General features: G+C 38.4%; 1 protein-coding gene across 1 annotated transcript in view; it reads right to left on the bottom strand.

Annotated features, from left to right (window-relative positions):
• NALCN (sodium leak channel, non-selective) overlaps positions 1–20,727 on the bottom strand; it is a 229,742-nt gene that overhangs the window by 27,043 nt on the left and 181,972 nt on the right. Inside the window, exons 21-27 of the mRNA XM_030922022.1 lie at positions 18,910–19,014; positions 13,709–13,815; positions 8,011–8,131; positions 7,828–7,926; positions 1,632–1,725; positions 1,013–1,119; positions 731–805 (exon numbers count right to left, since the gene is read on the bottom strand). Of these exons, the coding sequence (XP_030777882.1) occupies positions 731–805; positions 1,013–1,119; positions 1,632–1,725; positions 7,828–7,926; positions 8,011–8,131; positions 13,709–13,815; positions 18,910–19,014 (708 nt within the window). The remainder of the gene's footprint in view (positions 1–730; positions 806–1,012; positions 1,120–1,631; positions 1,726–7,827; positions 7,927–8,010; positions 8,132–13,708; positions 13,816–18,909; positions 19,015–20,727) is intronic.

Genomic DNA, 20,727 nt, shown 5'->3' with positions numbered 1-20,727 from the left:
TACCTCGTTGGCCAGGCTGGTCTCAAACTCCTGGCCTCAGGTGATCCACCCACCTTGGCCTCCCAAAGTTCTGGGATTCCAGGAGTCAGCCAGCATGCTCAGTTATACTATCTATTTAAAGAATAACTGTAAACAATGTAGTAACTAAAAAGAAGAGTTTATTACCAAGATATATGATTTTATTTTTGAAGCTAAGTAGCTTACAAATCTGTTCTTTACACTCTCCTCTGTTTTATGACTAGTTCTGATCATGGGATATTTTTCTTCCTTAAGCAAAAGGCCATAGATTTTGGGAAACATCAACCAGTATAGGGCAAAATGAGAATCTGCTTGTATTTCAAGAAGATTGTCCTGGAAAGCGATATTATATGAATCACATGTTAAAATAACCTTGTCTGGGCCAACTTGCTTTGCCACTCTATTGCAATTTGAGTCAATGAATTATAGTGGCTTGCACCATTCCCTCTAAATATTAGAACTCGCATAACTAGACAGGCCAATGTTCAGACACAACAATCGACAGCAGCATTTCTGTAGTTAGAAAAATCTGATGGATAAAGTGATGTCTTTGTTCGAGTTAAGCAGAACCCTTAAGAAGGAAATATCCTAAGGGCAAAGCTTCAAAGGCAATGGAACACAGAGAGGAGAGTAAGTGGCATCAAAGAGGGATGCTGATTTACTTTAAAACTGTGCACGGATTCCCCTAGAGCTAGCTGACTCATTACAGTACCTCCAGAACAAAGATGAAGGTGAAAACAACTGACATTGTTGCCAAAGGTACGGTTACCGGGTCCTCGACGTCCCACTGCAACAGAAACAGCGCACGAGTCATTGCCCACATCCATCGGACACATACAGGCTTGCCCCTCTTCTGCCCACTTTGCCATGACAGTGAATCTTAATTTTTATACCCAAGAACATAACTGTGAATGCATATAGCAGCTTGTGATACTCTCGGATGCAGCAGTGAATACACAATTCATTCCCAGAGCCTTAGGGTGAAACTAAGTACCTTGACAGAGAGCAACACCGACTGGGCCAGGACGAGTAATGCAATTGTCCTCTTAAAGAATGGATGCTGGGTTATGTCATACATTTTAGCTCTAAAACCATCATTATCTAGAAAAGAAAGGTTTGGGCAAGGGCATGTTAGACACAGGTCACATTTACTTTCTTGCCATTTATTTTCTTAAATGCTTATCTTAAAACCTATTACATTTTCCTCCCCAAACAGTTCCATCTATCGTGAGGTGTTTTTGCAGCAATGGCTGGCTCTGAATATTTAAAATGACAGTGCATGACGCCGTCTATATTGGAAAGAGAAGTGCATCATTCAGTTTCTGTCAGTGTAATACATTTCACTCATATTTTTAAAAGGCAAGCGCAAATATATTTTATTTAAAAATTCATTTTTTCATTAAGGCTTAGTCTGAGAGCACTGAAGCACAGCCTTTGGGTGGTTGATTTTAATAGCCTTATGGAGAGATCTGTGGTTTGGAGCCTGTTTCCATATTAACTTATGCACAGCCTCCCAGCGGCCTCATGATTATTATTTTAATTTAAATCTGAGACTCCTGGGGAATCGTGCACACTAGTGCCCAACATGAATAAAATCAGAGCATCTTGGGTACCCGGGCGAGGTGGGAGATGAAGAGGCTGTGCGATCTTCAGTCGGCTCTTCAGGTCTTCCCATCTTCTCTGATCGACAGTCAGCAAAGCCGTCCCCTTAACAGACAAAGGAAAGCAGGAAATGGCCTTTTGTCACGTGCTTGCACCAAGAACATGACAGATGGGGTGTGGAGACAAACAGGACTGATGTGGGGGCTTGCGCTGACCATGTTCTTCCAATCGTGGTGGTTAGAAAACATGGTCAGAATCCTCAAAGTTGGTCTCAGGAAGAGTTCCCAAAATGATGACCAGGTGTTTCAGAGAGAATTCAGCAGCCTTCAACTTGTATCTTTGGAGATGTGTAACATTCAGGTTTGGGAAAATGTAAAGAGGAGTTTCTATATAATTACATTTTCAAAAAAGGATACTCACTCATAGTAGTTAGTTTCCTTTCATTTCATAGCAGCAAAATTATAGCTTGTCAATGCTATGGCTTCTAGTTAAGGGTATTTTGTCTTTCTTTAAAAAAATGTCTAATATGTGCAACTGCAAAACTGTTTTTGAGAGATACTAAGTCACAGAGTTTGCATTTCAAGAAATTAGTGCTGTGATAACTGCCTAAATGGAATTCCATATTCTGTATAATGGAGTACTTGATCAAAATGCATATGATAAAATGATATTGTATTGCACTGCGGTGCATCATATTTTATCATAAAGGCAGAAGTGTAATTTTAAAAACTAGATAAAAACCCCACTCTCTCTTTCCTTACCCAGAGCTAACCACTACCCTTCAAGTGTACATCCTCCTTACTATGTTTTCAGACTTTCGTGCTTATGTATGTATCAATACATAAGAATTTGTTTTGAATTTTTTAATATTTATAGAAATGGTGTCCAATAGGTGATTATTTATGCTGTTTCTTTATGTCTTCATTGAACAGTATACTTTCCATACAACTAGATTACTAGATCTAACTTGTTCAACTGCTCACAAACACTGTCCACTGTACAAATATCATAATTTATTCATTTTACATTTATGGACTATAACCAGTGCTGCAATAAGCATCCATGTACTGTCTCACAGTAAATATCTATGAGGGTTTCTCCATTGTAAATCTCTAGGAGAAGAATTGATGGGATCTAGGAATTTAAACATCTTTACACTTACCAGATGTTGCCAACTTGCTTTCCAAAGAGCAGTAACCAAAACAAATCTCCTACCAGCAATATACAAGTGTTACCATATCCTAATATTCTTGCAGTACTCGATATTACTAGACATTATAATCTGACCACTTTGATAGGTATAAAATGTATCTAATGTTGTTTTAATATTAACGAGATGAAACATTTGTATGTGTGTAAATGGTGATGCTTGTATCTTCCTATGTGAATTGCCTATTCATATCCTTTGCTCATTTTTGTATTTTGATATTTACTTTTTAATTGTTTGTAGAGATTCTTTATAAATGCTGGATACTAATCTTTTGTCAATTATGTAAGTTGTAAATAGTTTCTCTTAGTCTTGGCCTGTATTTTTATTTTGCTTAGAGTGTCTTTTTTCATTCAGAAAATTTTAATTTAAATATAATCGAGTTTATAATTTTTTCCTTTGTAGATTTTACTTGGTGGCTAATGCGATGAAATCCATAACGACTCCAGGGTAAAAAACAAATGCTTACTAGGGGTGGGGAGAGGAACTAGAATAGGGATAGTCAAATGTTGATTAACAGATATGAAGATACAGTTAGATTGCAGGAATAAGTTTTAGTGCTCCATGGTAATATAGGGGATGAATCTAATTGATAACAATTAATTGTATATTTTTAAATACCTAGAAGAGAGGATTTTGAATGTTCCCAACACAAAACAGGGATAAATGTTTGAGGTGATGGATATGCTAATTATCCTGATTTGATCATTACACATTATAATACATGAACTGAAATATCACACTGTACCCCATAAATATGTACAATAACTATGTGTTGATTAAAAATAATAATAAAAGCAAAAACGTTATTTGCTGCTTATCTGAAATTCAAATAAAAATAAATGCTGACATGGTTTAAAAATGGTTTAAATTTTGCTTTTCATATTGAAGTCTTTAATTCATCTGGAATTCATTTTTGAGTATGCAGTGAGGTAGAGATCTCAGCATAGCTCTTTACATCAATACAGTCAGTACCCCCAACACCACTCCTTGTTGGTCTCACCACCCTCTGCACTAACTTGTTGAGCTGCTTCTGTTTTCTGCATACATGGGTCCCTGCTGGGTCTTTCTAGCTTTTTCTGTAAGTCTAATTTTCTATACCTATAACAATACTGACACTGTTTTAATTATTGTAGGTTACTTTTTTGTTTTATGTTTTTATTTTTGCTCAACCTTCCTAGAGGTTTATTGATTTGATTAAAAAAAACCCACCTTTTGTTATTCTTGGACATTACAGAAGCTATACAAGTTTCCTTGCTTTCTGTCTCATTAATTTCTGTCCTAATCTTTGTTCTTTCTTCCCTCCTACTTTATTTGATTTTACTTTGTTATTATAATGTATTGATTTGGATATTTGACATACTAATATTTAACTTGTGATTCTTCTCTAATATATACAACTTAAAGTGATACATTTATTTGTAATTACTGATTTATCTATACCTCATGAGTTTTTGTGTATGACACTATAAAATGTTTTGTCTGTAAATATTTTGTGATTTTCTATTATAATTTCTTCTTTAACTCATAAATTATTTAGAGTATTGTCTTAATATTTCCAAATTGTAGAGTTGTTTTTTTTTTTTTCATTATGGTCAGAAAACATTCTTACATTATCAATTCTTTGGTAATTATGGCCTTCTGGGAGATACATTTTGTGCTTGAAAATAATGCACGTTCTCAAATTGTTGGAACTAGAGTTTTCCTTATGTGTTCATTTGATTGTGTTTATTGTATTTCCTTTTATTCTTCTCTGAATTATGAGATTTTTTGAGAAATATGTTAATATCTTTTACTATGATTTTGGATTTTCTAGCTTCTTTTTACAACTTGGTTAATTTTTGTTTTGTACATTTTGAGATTTGGAAGTTCTATACCTTTTCCCAATAATAGTGTTTAAAATTGTTCTTTTCTGATAATCACATTGCTAAACCACTTTTCTCACTAATTATAAACAAACACATGTTCTCTAGCCACCATAGACATTAATGGAATTACTTTGTTAAACAAAAAAATAATTTTGGAAAGTTGAACTCTGAAAGGATTTAAAAGAATAAGCATGGAGGTATCATCTGATCATTAATATATAAAAACCTCTGAAAGTTTATTATTGTTGAATTAGGTTAATAAATCAAACACATTGTCTTATATAGTAGAGAAATCAGAAAAAATCTATATTACTAGTATAGACTTGGAACTTTTAAAAGAGGTTTCCATTTTCAAAAGAAGACATATTTTTGTATGATTCTGAATTGTACCCTAAAGATTCCCTCACTTTCTATCTCTGTTGTCTCTATATTTGGAAATTTACCTATGTGCCTTTGGGTATGATTATTAAGATGTGTGCTCCATGAGGGCAAATAACTTTTCTGTGTTTAGTGTTTCAGTTAGTTTGCTAGGTCCTCAGTGTCAAGAGCAGCATGTGGCACCTAGTAGATGCTCAAATACCTCTGTTGAATGATTGAATAGTATATAAATGCTGTTACATGGCAGCTCATGAGCTGCTTTCTAAAAAAAAAAAAAAAAAAACTTGCAGAGAAATAAACTTTTCTAAAAGCCTCACATAATTTAGCAGTTGATACCTCCAATTAACAAATCAAGGCCAGGTGCGGTGGCTCAAGCCTGTAATCCCAGCACTTTGGGAGGCCGAGACGGGCGGATCACCGAGGTCAGGAGATCGAGACCATCCTGGCTAACACAGTGAAACCCCGTCTCTACTAAAAAATACAAAAAAAAAAAAACTAGCCGGGCGAGGTGGCGGGCACCTGTAGTCCTAGCTACTCGGGAGGCTGAGGCAGGAGAATGGCGTAAACCCAGGAGGCAGAGCTTGCAGTGAGCTGAGATCCGGCCACTGCACTCCAGCCTGGGCGACAGAGCGAGACTCCGTCTCAAAAAAAAAAAAACAACAACAAATCGAGTTTGTAAAGCTTGGTAATATAATTTCTTGTCAATTTCTCCTTTCTTTAAGTGCCCATTTGAGCTGATAGAACATATGCCCCAGATCCCCAAATAGGCCAAGTTGCTCTTTCCTACCTGCAGAACATAAATACAGTGCTGGATGGAGACCTCCCTGGTTATTCTGCTTACCTCAGCCACTTCTCTAAGCTCAAGTGTTGCAATTAATTATACATTTATTTCCAGTTACTGAATATTTTATGTTGTTCTATGTATGTTGCTGAATTGTGAGCTGTGATATGTTCTAATCTTCCTGAAATCAAGTGCCTGCTCAGAGGGCTTCTTAACGGTGTTCTGGGCAAGCAGTGCCTAAACTCTCCTGTTAATTGACTGATTAGCTTCTGCTTACTTTCTAGAATTCTCAGTGTCTGCTGCATTACATGGCTCAAAGGCATCTAAAAAGATCCTTCTTCCTCTTTCTGCTTAGTATTAAACTAAACACTGTAGGGCTCAAAGCATCTCATTAATGAATGGGATAGGAGTAAAATAAGGGGCTGGGTGACACGATCACTACTGTTCTTTCTGTCTCTAACATCCCATGTTTCTGAGGGTCCAGGTAGAGTCGGGGCCCAAAAGAGGAATTTTTAAATCTCACCCTTTGAAAGCCTGAATGAAATGACATGCTCATTAGCCACACGTCAAAGGTGTCAATTGACTGGGTAACTGGTACCACACACGTTGAGCCTGAGGAAAGTGAATGACAGATACAGTCCCATGTGTAGCAACACAAACTGAAGAGCTCTGATGTGAACGCATGGGACTCAGTCCTAGCCATGAATACCACCGAACAGCACGGTGCTTTACAGGCAGATCTAGCTTCAACTTAATGCAGAGTGAAGGTTGACTTTATGATACTCATGCCTTCAAAGAATCACAGAGCCTGCAGTAAGTAATAGGCACCAATTCTGAATTCTGGCCCTGTTTATCACACCTTTTAAGCCCCAGACTAGTCATTGCTTTTTCTGCAACCGTGCATTTGAGAGTTGTGAGAACTGACTGAATATGTAAAATCTTAATACACTGTGTGTGCTCAAAAACTGCATGCATTTCTCTTACTATGATTCCAAAGACTGCCTCTCAAACAATAGAAGGCACAGCACAAGTGCCTAGATGAGCAAGTGCCTCTCCAAGGAGTGCTAATAGAATGTTATTCCCCAAACTCACACTTTGATAGGAAACTACATTGTTGTTTTCCCATTTGTGAGTCTTTGTTCTAATCATTAGGGCTGTTACAAACTCAACAGGCTTCCCGAGTTCACAAAGTATGTCAAGTTCATATGAAATTAGAAAATCTTTTTTGTTTTTCTTTCAAGTCTTACTCTGTTGCTCAGGCTGGATGCAGTGGCGTGATCTTGGCTCACTGCAACCTCCGCCTCTTAGGTTCAAGCAATTCTCATGCCTCAGCCAACCCAGTAGCTAGGATTATGGGCATGCATCACCACGCCTGGCTAATTTTTGTATTTTTAGTAGAGATAGGGTTTCACCGTGTTGGCCAGGCTGGTCTTCAACTCCTGACCTCAAGTGATCCACCTGCCTTGGCCTCCCAAAGTGCTGGGATTACAGGGGTGAGCCACCATGCCCTGCCACAAAATCTTTTTTTCTGTGAATTAGGATTTTAAAATTTCTGCCAGACACCCCTCATCGCCATCAAAATTCTGAGTTCACCTACTGAGTTACACAGAAGCATACAATTTACATTTAGTGAAAGTAATATTACCTGTAATTAGTGAATCACTTTCATCTATTGTATTTTAATAACTTGCTGCACATCTTTTCACTTTGAACAATAGGAGATGTGCCCCTCAGTTGTCGCTGAATTAATGACACTGTTACCAAAAGGGTAAATTTAGCAAGAGAACTGTACTCTTAAATGATGGTCTGAAAAGCAGCAATAACGTTGCTTGTAAAACAATTATAGAGATTATTTACACCAGTCACATTACAGTTTAACGTGGCTTCATGCCGCGTGTGAAAAGAAAAAAATAGCTCAAAGTGAGAGGCTAGAAAAGGCTAAACCCTGTGGTATCCAAACCAAAAATCCTTACCTTGTTTTCATTGAAATTAGCAATAACTACTCCAACAAAAAGGGTCAGTCCAATCATGCAACCCAGGAATACAAAAACATGAATATAGATTCCATGGATCTGCATAAAGGAAAATATGGTTATTCATCAAGGCAAATGAAAGCTGCTCTTGAAGCGTTCAAAGGATTCGATGTGCTTGCTTACCGGCCCCACACGATGAATAATAACATCCCTCACTTCCACCCAGCCTTTCAAGGAGAGAACTTCAAACAACGCCAGCATAGCATTTCCCACATTGTCGAAATTAAAGTTCCGAGGATTTGCCCTGCAATTCCAACACAGGAATGTTCTGTGAAATTCCAATAAGAAGCACCCGAGGCAAATATCTGTAGCCCTTTCCAGTCATAGGTGTAGGATATGCACACACACACACACACACACATACACACACACACACACACATCTGTGTGTATATGTACATACACACACTTTTATACTATATGGCATTCAGTGGCTAAATCATAACAATGCATTGATGTGTTATAATTGTGTTCATTAGGTAATGATGGGGTGATCTCAATGTAAAACAGCTCTAGTTCTAGCTTCAGAGGTTCTGCAACGTTTCTACCTTGCCATGATTACCCTGAGGGCTGGACAGATGATTTTATTGATTTACACAAAGAAGCACTGGATTTTGGATGTGGATTTTGAAACAGTTTTGTAACTGAAAACCTTTCTAAAGGCATAAATTGCAATTGCCTGTGTTAGTATAGAAAGTGTAGAGTAGAATTTAGTCACTTTATTTCACCTTGTGTCGTCATTGTGAACACAGGGCCATAAAGTAGTGATGCATTTAGAGGTCACTGAGACAGCAAGAGGTGTTTGCTTGTAGTCTGTATTTTTCCAAATTACTGTCTTCCAGTTGGATTGTTTTTCTTATTAACTCTGAGTCTTCTCAGTGGACTCTTAGTCTGGTCTCCTTTATGTGTGGTATGCTTTCTACCTCCACCGCTGATTCCTGATTCCTGAACTCATTGGCTTATTATTCATTTTCTTTTTTCTTACAGATTCGGGGGGTACGCATGCAGGCTTGTTACATGGGTGTATTGCATAATGCTGGGGTTTGGGCTTCTAATGAACCCGTTACTCAGATAGTGCACACAGAATCCAACAAGTAATTTTTCCAACCTATGTCCTCCTTCCTTCCTCCTCCCATTTGAAATCCCCACTGTCCGGCATTTCCATCTTTATGTTGATGTGTACCCACTGTTAAGCTCCCACTTCTTTGGGGGCCAGGGATGTCTCATTTCTTCTTCTTTTAACATGGTTATACTTTTCTCTTCCCACTTATAAAAGTGATCCTTTTTACTAGAGTGCACCTTCTTTAATTGTTATTGTTCTTAGCTAACATTTTTGTTAATAGAAGAAGGTTTCAGTGTTTTCCCCCCTCTTTCCTTCTTATTAGAGACTAATTTTAAATAATTAAGATATTCACAACCAAACACTGGAAAATCATGGACTATTAGTATATTTCCTGAATTTAATGAAGAACTGAGCTCTGGACCATTGACTAGAGTAGGCCCCGTGGAGCCTATTTAAATTATATTTTGATCATTTTTTCCCCCTGCTAGCTCATTTCTCAAAATTTAACCCTCATGACAGGCAACGCTCTGGGGAAAGTCTGCTTCTGTACTTTTCCACCATCTTTCATGTTTTTTAAACTATAAAGACAATCACAAGATGTGCCTTCATAAGTTTTTTCAATATGAAATAGATGAAGATATAAGAAGAAAACATTAAACTGAAACTGATTTGCTCTTAAGGGCCTAGGGCTGATTAGTGGAGATGGTCTTTAATATAGTGCAAAAGCCCCACTCAGAAATTCATATTTTGGAATTCTGCTTTGTATTTTTTATGTATGAAAGTACAAATATATTCTTTTGGATGCTTCCAACAATCTTTCCTTTGGGATGTTTCCACTAAATTTCATATATTTTACAGTAGACAGAAGTTACAAGTATTCTACAGACGCCACAGTTTTCTTGAATAAGGATTTTTTAAAATCAAGTGAACCAGTTCTCAGAGCTGATGTTGGACTTCCTTACCTGCTCATTTTCTTTTTGTAGAAGTGCTTTCTTAGCTGAATTTGCAACAACTTAAACTACTTTTATGTTCCATATCTTCTAGAAGTTAGAATATGTGAAAAATACTCTAACTAAACCGAGAAAACCAAAATGTAGCATCAAAGACTTCAGCAGTTAGAAGAACTTATCACATTTTAAAAAATAAGTCTTTTTCAGTTTTAATCATGTAAGGTATTTTCTTATGCTTTGCTCGTGTTAGCAAAATTGCAAAGTTTGAAACTTCACCTATAACTACGGAGTCCTTCAATAAATCCCAAATGTCATCCATTATTGTCATTTTTACCTGCTACCCTTCCTTGAATTGAAAAGGTTGTCATTTTTTCTAGTTAATTTGTGAAATACTGTAATCTTGCCTGTCCAATTCAGAAAACTAAGACATTAGTTCTGACCACATAATTTTGTCAGCTTTTTACCTCCCAGAGGAGGTGCTCAAAGGCCCCCCAAGATCATGGTAGGGAGAGCTGCTCTTCCCTTGGGGAACATGGGGGCACCCTGAAGACATGACTGAGCCTCTGCCCTTGGATGTGGAAATGCAGAAAACGACTTTGTCCAAAAACGGCATGCTGTATCTTACACAACCATCTCTCCTAAAAGAAATCAGAAACGTTGAGTTTCCTACAGCACCCCAACCCTTTTTGCCTTGAGCTTTGGCCAGAGAGTTGTCTTAACTTGTAATAACAAACCTATGCCTAGACTTTACTCTTCATCTGCCTCTGACCCTGCCTCCTTCACCTGGCTAGTTCCTATTGGTTGTCCTTCAAAAGGTAACCTAGTGTGTCTTCTCATCTGGTCCTTCTCTTTGGCCTTGCGTAGTTGGGGTTAGGTGCTTCTCCTGTGTGTCCATTGTACCCTTAGCCTTTTTGTAGGAATCAGAGGCAGGAATACCATGAAGCCAAAGAAACCTAAGTGGTAGGACCCCTCTTTTGTACAGGCCCTTCCAAGACCCTGGTACCCCAAATTGTTTGGGCCTTAGACCCTATAAAACCTGATCACCTTCTGCCTAGAATGTATCACAGTGTAGCTTAAAATTACATGGAGATGAGTTTTGGGTGAGCCAGAGGTAAGCTTAGGGGTTTATCTGTGCAGCATTAAAGCCCTTAACATATTATATAAAATTATTTGTAATTTTATTTTGTTTACCACTAGACTTTAAGCTCCTAAGGGGTAGGGGCCATAGCTTATTCAGGGTCATATCACAGAGACAAGCATACTACCTGGTGAACAGCAAGCACTCAATAAATACATTTATTATAAGCCTGAATACTTGGTTGATTTTTCTCTCATGCATGCCATTTTCCTATATTCCAGACCTCTTCTTAAAATAAGTTACACCATATTTATAATCTATGATATGTTTAATCCTTTTTATTGAGGTGACTCATCAAGTCTGAGTGATTCAGAAGAAAGTACATTTATTAATCTGAAGAGAGAATATTGAAACTAGACTGTCTCTGAATTAGTGCATATTTATGTCCAAAGCATTCCTCTAGGGGTATTCCTAGATATGTTATTTTCTTAATCATAATTTAGCCAATATAAAATTACAAAATTTCAGCTTCTAACTCTTGATTAGCTTACTAAAGAAGGAAAGTGTAAAAAGTTATCATGGTGACAGATGACATTTATTAGATCAAAGGTGTCTATTTCACTACAATGCAAGTCACATGATCCTGGAGAAATGGACAAGAGCAATTGTGATGATGTTCAAGGAATGCCTATTTGCTTATGCTTCTAGAATGGCATTGCCTTTGAAACTCCTAATACTACCTTCCATAAAATATTGCATTTAAAATAACTTTGATTTTAAAAATCCCATGTAGCTGGTTTTATGGAATAGGTTGAGTGCTATAGGGTACAACTGGCAGGTGTACTTTTCTCCAAATGTTAGCTTCAAGTGTGTTCCAGCTCCCTTTCTGAATTCTTGCAGAGGTCCCAGAGCTTTTTGGTTATTTTCAGTCATTCAGTTTTATATCCAACTGATCTTATAACTCATATAACAATCCCATCCTTAGCAGTTCAAGGACCCTGGTTTGAGGAAAGGAAGAAAAGTTGGCCACTTTCTTCACTTCCACTCCTCCTCTTCAGGCCACCACGAGATTCTCACATGGCTGAGGTGGGATGTCATTGAAAGGAATGGAGGAATGAAGTTCAAGTCTTGTGCAACTGATACAACTGGATTCTGGCCGTAGGTGTTCAAGAGTTTGAACCCCCTCCCCAGCCCAGGAGTGCCTCATTGTACCTTTCCTCCTGTGAGTGTGTAGTCTCTGGGTCACTCTCAGGTCTGGCTCCTGGAAACATACCTACAAACTCCTTGGATGGGGGTACCCTTTCCCAGCACAAAGCCCTTTGCAGCAGGGCTCAAGAAGACTCAGATGATATGGCCCTAGGCAGTGACTACTGGGCTCTCCAGGAACACCAGATAACCCTGCTCTCCAGATGGTGATGACCAGCCTGGCCTACAAGAGTCTCTCTTCTTGCCTTGCCTGTCTCTGATGTTAAGTGATCCCCCTGGGGTACCTCGCTTGGCAGAGGTGGGAGGCATCCTCCACCTTTCTCTATAGTGAAGGAAATGAAATGCCCCAGTGTTCTCTATTCTTGACTTCATTTACTTCCATGATATTATCTTTGAATTAATGAACATTAATTAATAAATTATAACATAAATAACTTTATGCTATAATTAATTTTTGTTTCATGGAAGTAAATTTTTATGCTCTTTTAATTTTTGTTTCAATGGAAATTGGATGGCTTTTCTAGTTAGCAGTGAGGCGAGGATATTCTCATGTCTCACATTCCTCTCTCCAAGCTGAAGCCACATACCCTAAATGAACCCTTTTTCTTAGTTCTTGGATATTTTAAAAAATAAAAACCCAACATGCATTATATTGGATTATATATAAAAGCAAATTTCGTATTAGAAAAATGCCAAAGAAAGGTAAGAGTGAGTGCTAGGGTACAGCTGGGTGAAATGCTATTCCTCTTAAAGAGTTTTGACATTTAGAAAAGAACATCAATTGTGACAAAAGCAGAGTTGCTGTGGCTCAGTTGTTATTCTAAGAAATTTTCTAAAAGAAAATTTAAAAAACAGATAACAATTTCAAAGGACAAATAAAGTTGACAGAACACTCAATTCATCAATGACACAGACTGAGAGATCCACTCATGGTCATTAATAAAACAGATGAGAAAGAAGGTACTAGCTATATCTAGCTTTGATCTAAGTGCTTTGGAAACTCCATTTCAAAAAAAAGGAATATTAAAGGGAAAGTTGGAAGCAATCGACTTTCTTACTGATGATTCCTCTCCAGTGTTTCAATAATGGAAATCCTTCAGTGTAAATGGGTTTTAAAATGGAAACAGCTTTATGATTTAGGGCTCTATTATGAGGACATCAGATCCTCCTTTAAAGATAGAAACTCAGGATAAGTTTAGTTTTAATTTGAAGGAAAATCCTTTGTTAAGCCTCGCTAATTTTTAAAGCCATTTGAATCCAGATACATATTTTTGAAGTATTAGAAAATACTGAGATAATATTTCTCTAGTTTCATGAAGCTATGTAGAACTCCGTGTACTACTTGCTCTCTTATTTACCCGATTTCTGTCTTCCAGTATAACCTAGCGTTTCACCCTGTATGACTTAAGATCATTTTCACATCTCGAGCAAAATTACTTTCAGTTACATGCCTTATTACACTTATTTAAAGCCTTATGTTGAAAAACAGCATTCTCCAGAATATTTTTTTTTCTAATACACTTACCAAACACGGGGAACCCAAAATCCAGGTTTTTTCTCTCCAGGCCTCAATTTTAAATTTAAGTTCTTTGACACACTAACATTAATTCTGAATATGCCATTGCAGTCTTCCTAAAGTAGAAAAACAAGGGGAGAGGGGGAACCTGGTCAGAAAATGAACTCAGAAAAGATAATGGATAGGAAACTCTTTTTTTCTTTCTATCTTTTTTGATAGGAATACCAAAAGTCCTTTATCTAACAACAGCGATGCGGACAGCCACCCAGCAAATAGTAACAAAGACTTTGGAGACAGGCAGTTAAAAGTTGATGCTGAGAATATTAGTTTAATGGGCAAAGGACCTGAGTAGACATTTCTCCAAGGAAGATATGCAAATGGCCAAAACGCACATGACAAGATACTCAGTATTATATGCCATCTGCCATCAGGAAAATGTAAATCAAAACCATAATGAGATATCACCTCACACCCACTGAGAAAACCGTAACAACAAGCATTGGCCAGGATGTGGAGGAATTGCAGTCCTGCTACCAGAACCCTTACATACCGAGGCAGGTGTAGAATGGTGCAGCCACTTTTGAAAACAGTCTAGCAGGTCCTCAAACCACTAATACAGAGTTACTATATGAGCCAGCAACTCTACTCCTAGGTATCTACCCAAGAGAAATGAAAATGTATGTCCCTATAGAAACTTGAACAAAATGTTTACATAAGCGTTATTCACAATAGCCAAAAGGTGGAAACAACCCAGATGTTCATTTTTGAACAAATAGATAAACAAAATGTGGTCCAGTCATACAGGTGAATATTATTCAGCCGTAGGAAGGGATGAAGTCCTGATACCTGCTACAACATGGATGATCCTTGAAAATATTATGCGAATTGAGAAAAAAACAGTCACAAAAGACCATATGTTATGATTTTATTCATATAAAAGTCCAGAACAGTAAACTCTATAGAGACAAAAAGAATATTAGCTGTTGTTCAGTGCTTGAGGTGGAGGCTAGATAAAGGGATGGGGATAACAGTTAAGAGATATAGGGTTTCTTTTTAAGGAGATACAAATGTTCTAAAAGTGGCTGTCGTATATACAACTCTGTGAATATGCTAAAAAACCATTGAATTGTACACTGCAAGTGGGTGTACTGTGTGGATTATATCTCAATAAAACTGTTAAATGGGTTTTAAAAATTAAACATCTATAGGAAATTTTTGACCCATTTTCTATTCTCCCTTTGATTATTTTTGTTTCTTTGGCCATGATGGTCATATTTTAAACTTAAATCTCTTTTCTGGGTTCAGGGTGTAGATGGTAAAATTCTTGATCACTGTTTGAATATTTCAACAGAAATTCCATTTTAATCTGCTTAAAGCCTTCTTTGACCCTAAACCATGTCTCCGCTTGGCCTCCTCCTTTCTGTCCCTGGACCAGCATCCTGGCAGTAGCCCAGCATCAAGCTTAGGGTCCCCTGGGCTTTCCCTGTCCTTCCCGGCCCACGTCTCCATTCTTACTATGCGGAGTTCAGTAATGCCAACGTTACTTCTTTCTGGATTATCAGCACAATTCTTTAAAATAAGAACCTTTAAGTACAAATAACACATCTTTGATTTATAAAGCCTGGACAAATAAAAAGAAGAAAACTTACCTACAATTGCCCACAGACAAACACAATGAACATTTCGGAGTATACCCTGCCAGTCTTTCTTCCTCTACGTATCTGAGCTCATAAAGTTTTCATTCTTCCATCGCCCACTTTTTTCAGCTCAAACTTTATTGTGATTATCTTTCCATAACCATACCTTTTTATGTAGAACGTTATTTGAAAAGGCTGTATTGTAGTGTATTGTATAAAGGTCCCTTGACGTATTTGGCCTCACTGCCTTTTCCAATTTGTTTTCCTGAACCCACCTGAGCCCATCTTTGATTGCATGAAGCAGTCTGGTATCTTGGTGAAAAGCCAGGGTGCCTGGACACTAGTTCCCTGCTTCTCCACTTATTAGGTGGGTGACCTTGGACAAATTATTTAATCTTTCTACACCTGTTTTCCTCATTAGGAATGGATATCCTCATTAGCATATGGGTAACAAAAACAGCACTAGGAACAGTGCTTTGTACTTTGTGGGCACTAGGACATGTCTGATTCCTCTTCTTACCAACCTTTTGTGGTGTCTCTTCTCATCAACAAAATTCCAAACCCCTTAGCCAGGCGTTTCGGGTGCTTGAGGATCTCTCCCTAACTTCCATTTCTGACCTTGTTTTTCAGCGTTTTCCTACACGGGCGGGAATGAAATGAACACTCACTATTGAGATTGGGTTAGGTACTTTGCATAAACAAGGTAATCGAATCTTCATAATATCATTGTGTGAGAAGCATTCGAGGCAGACATAGGTTCGGAAGGATTAAGTGACCAGACCAGGCCACCACCTCTCCTAAAGTAGGATTCCAATCTCAGAAGCTGTGATTTCGAAGCCCATGCTCCTTCCTCCTTGTTCTGTCCCTGCCTCCACACTGTGACTCTTCTTCACATGCTTTGCGTCTTTCTTCACTGCTTGCTCTGCTTGGAAGGTCCTTTCCTGCTCATCTCAAATCCTGCCTCCTCCCTGGAGCCCTCCCAGCACAGTACTCCCAGTCGGAAGCACAATTTCCCATGCTGATGTCATAGGCTGCACATTATTTCTGCTTCTCATAGGCTTTTGAAAACTGCTGACTTTATATTACTGTTGCTTGAACATGAAACACATGTTCTGATTGGACAGAAAATGCTGCAAAACAGAAGCAAGGACCTCCTAATGTTTCCGTTCCACATTTCATTTCACCTAGCACAGTGCCTTGGACACAACTGATATTTAATGACTATTTGTCAAAGGGTATCCTCAGCGTTTGTTTACAGGACTTTGGTGACTAAGTCCTAGGCTCCATATCTATATCTACATTGATCTCATGCCATCTGTTGAGTTTTAAGAAAACAGACAAAGGAGCAGAGGGAGGAAGTGCTCAGCCTCAGACAAAAAAACATGTCTTCCCAACTGGAAACTATGGGTGCAGCAACTCAAGCTTCGCTGTCTTTAACAGGAACTGTGTGTGATCTAAATGTCGGCGTATCTACTTTCCCCTTTTCTTTGGATTTATCTCTTCTTTTAGTCAGATGGGTTGAAGTCCTCTGACAGAACTGACGTCACCTTCTCTCATATGGCATTCTTGGCCTTGGCCTCTTATGTTTGGATTTGAGAAGATAAAAGGACTCAAGCCCCGTCTCACCATGCCAATTTCTTTTCAATCATTCTGCTTGGTGCTGGTACTCTCTGTGATGGCTAAGTCTCCTTAGGCTTTCCATCTGAGCCTTGCACAGACCTCACTGCTCTAGGAAACAGGAAAAATGCTTCATGAAATCTGTGTCTATGCTCATCTGCTGGCTGCTATCACCATCAATCTTCAGCTTTGGCTAGGGATGACTAGATAATGTAAAATCACCATGCTCTTAGGCCACTGTTAATATACTGAGTCATCCAAGATTCCTAGCAGGCTTCACCCTGAAGTGTTGGTATTATCTTTCTGGCCTCTGTTCAGCGTAGGTCGAAAATCACTCTTCTTTCCACACACAAGCTTGTGGATGTTTGCGTCAGGTCTCTGTCACTTTCTTTATCAGCTAATTTGATACAGCATGACCGTCAGGCCATGTTCCTTGTTCTGTCTTCTCAGATTTATCAAAGCTCTTGGAATCTCTCTCCCAGTCTGGCCTTTGTTTCAAATTCTCATTATTAATGTAATTTATAGTGTATTTTGGCTGGACAAAGATGTAACTTGTATTTTGTAACAATTAGAGAACAATTTGTATCATTTAAAATCTATATTAGATACCCATATTTGCTAGAAATATATAATGTAGTTCAGATCTAGTAGGCCTTTTGAAGATACACATTTAGGAACTAAGGCATCATTTTATTGGGATCAAAGATAAAATACTTTTCTAGTTTATACATCAGCAGTAGTTGGATTACTTTATTAATCTATTTGTAACATAAGGATCCTACGAGAATGGGACACAGTATGATATTGCAAAAATTGTCTAATTATTAACTAAACTGTGTCCCCCCCCACCTTTTTTTTCTGGAACACACAACTAAATTCCAATCTCCCTTGCAGTATCCCTGCTCTTTACAGAGGAACATGGGTGCCGAGGATTTTCCCACAGCCCATTCAGATGGAGATGGCTCTCCACTCTTATCTCCAGCTCATTGAAGAAGGCTCTGAAGACATGGCAAAGGGTGGCGACACAGGATAGAAGGCATGTGAGTCCCTGAGTGGTCATTTGGAGGAGAGCTGTATATATTGTATATATCGCAAATGTATATATTGCAACTGATCCAAGATACAATATATACATTTCATTATGTGAAGTTACCGAAATATTGGGTTTGCTACAGCAGTGAGCCTCCCCTTATAACCAATGACTGAGGAAAGAGAAAGAAACGCTGTAGTGCAAGTATTCAAGTTTGGGTCTTTGTGGAGGTCCTTGTTGGTTGTCATAAAGAGGGAGACTCTGGGCAGCTAGAGCTAATATAAAAGCACTGGCTTTCTAATGGGGAGAAAGCTGGAGTGGGGAAGCAGTAAAAAGGGGTGAGAACCAAATGCTGTCTCTTGGACATTTTTGCATGGGCTGTTTGCTGATACGAGTCTTGTATGACAACAAAGGAAGGATCAAGTTAGCTAAGACCTCAAGGGAAAGTATCTGAAGCTCACAGCTATAATAGCTGGAATCTTGGGTGACCACGCTCAAGTTGTCAGCAGTGGATTGACACTGGAATAGAAGGGAGGAGTGACATTCTCTGAGGTGTGCTTTTCATCTTATTAAACTTTCTAGCCAGAAGAGACATATCGCATGTTAAGCAAAAAGGAGTTTGTGGGAGGAGAATTCTTAGAGTTGTATAGGGAGCTCTTAAAGTAGGCTTGGCAGCCACTGGTACCACATATTTGCCAAGGGAGTGTAAACTACCTTATTTTTTTCTTCTTCTTTTTAGGGACAGGGTCTCTTGCTCTGTTGCCCAGGCTGGAGTACAGTGGTATGATCATAGCTCACTGCAAACTTGACCTCTTGGGTTCAAGTAATCATCCCTCCTCGGCATTCCAAAATGCTAAGATTATAGGCACATGCCACCACACTTGACCCTAAATTTTTATTTCAAAAGACAGAAAGGTACATCTTACCCTTCTAATAATGTTGGGATCATTGCACTTTGCCAGTTTTCCAGCAAAAAGCTGAACTCCAAAGCTTGCAAAAACGAGCATTAATGTCAGCAAAAGAATGGAGACCTGAAAGAAATTGATGAAATGTTAAATCTCTTGGTAAAGACTAAATATTAGGTTTGGTTTAAACAGTGACATAAATAGGAATTTTAAGATAACATTGTATAAAAATCATGGGTTTTTGATGATATATTTTAACTTTTCCACCATAGGCCATATAATCAGCCTTACTGGAAGGTCAAAAGGAGAAAATTAACAAGATTTGCATTTTTTAAATGGAAACATGAATTTCATGTAAGAAAATGGAATAAGGTATTTTTGAAATGGTTTGAACTTTTCTGATTTTAAAATCAACACTTTGCTCTTTTTTATTTAATGGAAAAGAAAAAATGTTTAAATAATTATATTTTGTCCATTTTTCTCCCAAATGGATACACACACACACACACACACACACACACACACACACACATATATATAATTTTTTTTTTTGAGACGGAGTGTCACTCTGTTGCCCAGGCTGGAGTGTAATGGCGCAACCTTGGCTCACTGCAACCTCCACCTCCTGGGTTCAAGCAATTCTACTGCCTCAGCCCCCCGAGTAGCTGGGACTACAGGCACCCACCACCATGCCCAGCTAATTTGTGTATTTTTAGTAGAGACAGGGTCTCATCATATTGGTCAGGCTGGTCTTGAACTCCTGACCTCAGGCAATCCACCTGCCTCGGCCTCCCAAAGTGCTGGGATTACAGGCGTGAGCCACTGTGCTCAGCCTGGATTCATATTTTTATTAGCAGAGTACAAACGAGCCAGACAGTGGCTTAGCTGTCTTGTAATTGTGAAGGTGTGCATTAGAAGAATGTTCTATGCACAGAGGAAAGGAGAGAATTCCGTCTTGAAAAGCAAATCTGTTAATTAACTCATGCTCCCTCTGCTGGCTGACTTCTTTGGTCTCAGCAGAGAAGAGTGGCAGAGGGTAAAATTTGGAACAAGTGAACTGCACTTGTTGAATAACCTAAACATACACCTAAGTATACTAAAATCACACTGACCACCATCAGGGAAAGGCACAAATTCTCCTCTAAAATTTATTAGTGATCAAAAGATTCATATACATTAGTGGTCAGGTGATACTTTCTTTTAATTCCAGCTGTGTGAAGAGCTACCGTTTTATGGTTTTGCATAAAGAAAACAAGAATTTTTAAACACATCTTTAAAAAAAAAATCAGCAATTGGGAGACCGAAGTGGGTGGATCTCCTGAAGTCAGGAGTTTGAGAGCAGCCTGGGTAACACGGTGCAGCCCCGTCTCTACTAAAACACAAAAAATTAGCTGGGAGTGGTGGCACGTGCCTGTAGTCTCAGCTACTTGGGAGGCTGAGACATGAGAATCACTTGAACCCAGGAGGCGGAAGTTGCAGTGAGCTGAGATTGCACCATTGCACTCCAGCCTGGGCGACAGAGCAAGACTCTGTCTCAAAAAAAAAAAAAAATCAGCAATGATATACCTCTAGTAACATCACAATCTATCTCTAAAATACATTCGTATTAACCACAACTAGAGCTGTTTTCTCATCACAGGTATGTCTCTAGAAAGCAAGATCCAAAACGAGCCTATGTAAATTAACTCATGCTTCTCATGCACAGGCAGACCTCATCAAATAATAAAAATAATCTTTTGATCACTGTTTTGTAAGGCAAAGCTCTTTCTGTAACAGATTGTGAACAATGAGCCTCTTTCTTGTTGTTTTATCTCTGGCCTTGTTTTCAGAAGACTCTAA

This window comes from Rhinopithecus roxellana, chromosome 18 (assembly GCF_007565055.1).
Source record: "Rhinopithecus roxellana isolate Shanxi Qingling chromosome 18, ASM756505v1, whole genome shotgun sequence".
NCBI classification, from domain to species: Eukaryota; Metazoa; Chordata; class Mammalia; order Primates; family Cercopithecidae; genus Rhinopithecus; species Rhinopithecus roxellana.
This window is presented reverse-complemented; position numbering and strand designations above follow the sequence as displayed.